The sequence below is a fragment of the Stegastes partitus genome, unplaced genomic scaffold (assembly GCF_000690725.1).
Source record: "Stegastes partitus isolate 25-593 unplaced genomic scaffold, Stegastes_partitus-1.0.2 Scaffold690, whole genome shotgun sequence".
In the NCBI taxonomy this organism is placed as follows: domain Eukaryota; kingdom Metazoa; phylum Chordata; class Actinopteri; family Pomacentridae; genus Stegastes; species Stegastes partitus.
This window is the reverse complement of record NW_007578421.1, coordinates 322,631-326,292: the sequence shown is the minus strand read 5'-3', so window position 1 is coordinate 326,292 and position 3,662 is coordinate 322,631. Positions and strand designations below refer to the sequence as shown.

The 3,662-nt window shown below is 47.0% G+C and overlaps 1 protein-coding gene across 1 annotated transcript in view; it reads right to left on the bottom strand.

Moving 5' to 3' along the window:
* LOC103363783 (cat eye syndrome critical region protein 5-like) overlaps nt 1-1,566 on the bottom strand; it is a 21,530-nt gene extending 19,964 nt beyond the window's left edge. The window contains exons 1-4 of the mRNA XM_008290679.1: nt 1,362-1,566; nt 769-791; nt 454-505; nt 159-224 (exon numbers count right to left, since the gene is read on the bottom strand). Coding sequence (XP_008288901.1) covers nt 159-224; nt 454-505; nt 769-791; nt 1,362-1,364 — 144 coding nt within the window. The 5' untranslated portion in view covers nt 1,365-1,566. The remainder of the gene's footprint in view (nt 1-158; nt 225-453; nt 506-768; nt 792-1,361) is intronic.
* Nucleotides 1,567-3,662: the final 2,096 nt, after the last annotated feature.

Here is a 3,662-nt window from a genome sequence, read left to right as displayed (position 1 = left end):
GGTATTACTACAGAGTACTGAGGTGTTACTACAGAGTACTGAGGTGTTACTACAGAGTACTGAGGTATTACTACAGAGTACTGAGGTATTACTACAGAGTACTGAGGTGTTACTACAGAGTACTGAGGTGTTACTACAGAGTACTGAGGTATTACTACCTGTCGTCTCCACTTTTCAGCTTTGGGGAGCTCAGAACACTCCGAGGCCAAGAACGGTCTCCTCTCCTGCAGACAGACAGAACACTGGTTGCTGTGAGGCATTCAGGGAACATTCATGGATCATGGAAACCACAGAACACTGGTGGCTGTGAGGCGTTCAGGGAACATTCATGGATAATAGTAACCACTGGTGGCTGTGAGGCATCAGGGAACATTCATGGATCATAGTAACCACAGAACATCTCCATCCAGAGGCTCAGGGTTCTCCAGACTGTAGAACACAGCAGAACCTCACCTTGACTTTTCCCTCCTCCAGCTGAGCCTGTCTGAATCGGGCCAGGGCCGTCCTGAGAGACACAGCACAGGGACACAGTTACACACAAGCAGCGGACAGACAGCTGATTCTGTGATTGATTAAGTTATTGATCAGGGCGGCGCTGCTCTGTGTGGCCGATGACGTCAGCGCTGCGAGGACACCTGTGAACAGGTGAATGAACCCCGGACAGACAGGTGATGCAGCTGTAGAGAACAGAACCTGTAGAACCGGCCGGTTCTCAGGCTGCTGTCCTCTTGCCACTGACAGACTCATCGTGAAGGGGGCGCTACTCACATGGCCTTCTCGGCGTTCCTCGCCTGCACACAGACATGACAGCAGTTAGAACACATTCCCCTGATCAAGTCATCAATACATGTGATCAGATCTGCGGCAGATTAAATTAGACATCGATTCGCTCTGAGCAACAGAACACAGAAGGGCTCAGTGTGACACCACAGTTCGGTACCAGACTCCATTCAGAAATCCTGCTTTTTATCACAGACTGAACGACGGACTCCCACTGAAACCAGTTCATAGATGTTCATAAATCCAGTTTGTAGTGTGGGATTTGTGCTGCGGGCTGTGAGCTTAACATCACACCCGGGCCCTGAAGAACGTGTTTGATTTGATATGTACAGAACCTTTATTAAACTGATCATTCGGGTCAGGCCAGACTCCGTTCAGAAACCAGCGGCTTTAACACAATGACCCGACCAGCAGGAAAACCAGCTAAAGTTCGGCCCAGTTAATCAGCTTCAAATGTTCTCTGCTGAACTTTTACTGATATTTTTGAATATTAGCGCTGAATGAAGCTAACAGGCTAACCCTGGTTAGCAGCTACCAGCTAGCACGCTAGCAGCGTGTGAGGGACCGGAGGTGCTTCTCACCATCTCTGCTGCTCGTCTGACTGCGAACACAAACGCTGCTGCTGCTGCTTTCAGCTGTAAACGAAGAAGCGACAAACTTCGGCTCCGGCGTCCGGCACACCGACAGTACCGGAGAGAAATCACCCGCTACCGCTACTGCTTCCGGTGTCATGGCGTCTTCGTCGTTGCTCAAAGACCGAAGTGACTGATTACTGCCCCCCTCCGGAGGAAGCTGAGCACTGCAACACAATGAATACAATAATTAAGACATCCATCCATCACCTCTCCACCTTAATCCTCACTTGGGTCATGGGGGGCGGAGNCAACAGAGTATTTCCTCTGATGATCAAGAACAAATCATTCATTAAGGCGCTAGTTAAAAATTCAGCTCCAGAGTAGAACCTCAAAGAACCAAAGTGAGTCCAGCTGTGGTTTCCATCAGTCCACCTGCATGAATATGGTTCTACAACGAGTCCACGGACCATCAACTACTGTCACTATGGAGCTGTGAACACCAGACAAAGGCAGCTGCTTCAGACTTGGCACAGGGCTTATCAATGGAGACCAGAGTTAGTGTGAAGCTCACACAGTTTGATGGACACTTCAGAACATCAACCTCTATGGACGGAGGACCAGAACCAAACCTGGCTGCTGCTCACAGCTAAACTTCCACATCAAAGTTCACCAGAGAACATGAACAGAAGCCTGATGGATGCTGGAGAACATCCTCTGGTCAGATGGAGATCAATGTGTTGGGCTCACATGGAGTCCAGATGTTTGGTGTGAACCTGACCAGGACCACCACAGTGGATGCATGGTCCTGACAGTGAAGCACGGAGGTGGCAGCATCATAATATGGGGCTGCATGAGGGCAGAAGGTGTTGATGACGTTTCTAGATGCTCCATGAATCTCTGAGGATAAGGGTTAGGTTTACTGGACTTCTGTGTCTTTGTGGTTTAAGCTTCAAATCTGGACAGCCAACAAAACCACAACAAAATGAGCAGAAATTGTTTTAATAAGAAACAGACGAAGTAAAAAAACTGAGCTGATATTTACATGAAAAGACAAACAGACAGACAGACAGACAGACAGGTTAGAGTCCCAGTAGAGTTCTAGCTTCTTGACTTTGAGCCTGAAGAGTCTCGCTGGCATAACGCTGCAGCAGTTCCATCTTCTTCCTCCGGACCAGAGCCTCCTCCACCTGAAGAACAGAATGTTGGACACGTTGATTTTATATTTTTGTAAAACTAATTATCAAACAACTGTTTATTTTTTATGATTGTGAGAGAGTCCGTTCTCTCTCCTCGTTCATGTGGTTCTGGTTCCACAGAGTTGCAGGACTTTATGTTGAACCTCAGTGAAGGAACATGAACCAGGAGCTTCTCATCATGTCTTAATCCTTAAACCCATCTCCAGACAACCCGTCATATTAAAATATCACAAAACATTTTCCAAACTGTTTCTCTCTTAACTGGAAAATAACATTAACAATAAAAGTTTCGGTTCCACTTCCAGAATGTTTCAGCCTCTGTGAACTGGGTCCGAGCATGTCAAAGGTTCTGCTTAGAACCAGGGTTTGGTTCAGTGAGTGTGATCATCCTGAGGACAGGTGAGGACGGATCAGAGGGTTTGTTCAACAGATCCAGACTTTCTCTGTGCAGCGGCTCCACATGAACCAAAGCTCCAGCAGAGACCACAGGTATCATGAAGGAGGTTCAGCTTCCTGCTTCAGACTCTGTTCTCATTAAAGGAGGTGTTAACGCGTCACGTGACTCTTCTTCTGCCCTGAATGAATCGATCACGTGCAGCTGCTTCAGTTAGCACCTTGTTTTAATGGAGAACAATGAGGAACATCAACATGATGACGGTAAAAAGTGCCGCTACTGTAAACGGTGAAGACAGGAATGCTGGTAGAAACTGTTCAATGTGTTCATAGAGAATATTTACTGATGTAGCTGCTGGTTTCCAGCTGACAGCTGCAGGTTAAAGCTAAACTTTGACCTTCATACATTTAAACCTGATCTGGTGCTGAAGCTCATTCAGGTCTGACTCTGTCCCAGAATGTAGGAAATCACTTTAACTTTTGGCCCAATCAGAGTGAATGAATGTTACTGATTGAATGTTCTCTGTGATCAATACCAGCAGAATGATCCATGTTCTGATCGGTTCTATCAGCTGCAGCAGCAGCAGAGGAAACGGACCTGACAGCAGATCAGAACCAAACATTAAAACATATTGATGTGATTTCTGCATCACCGACCTAGCTCCACAGCATCAGTTACCATGGAGACCTCGCTCCACAGCATCAGTTACCATGGAGA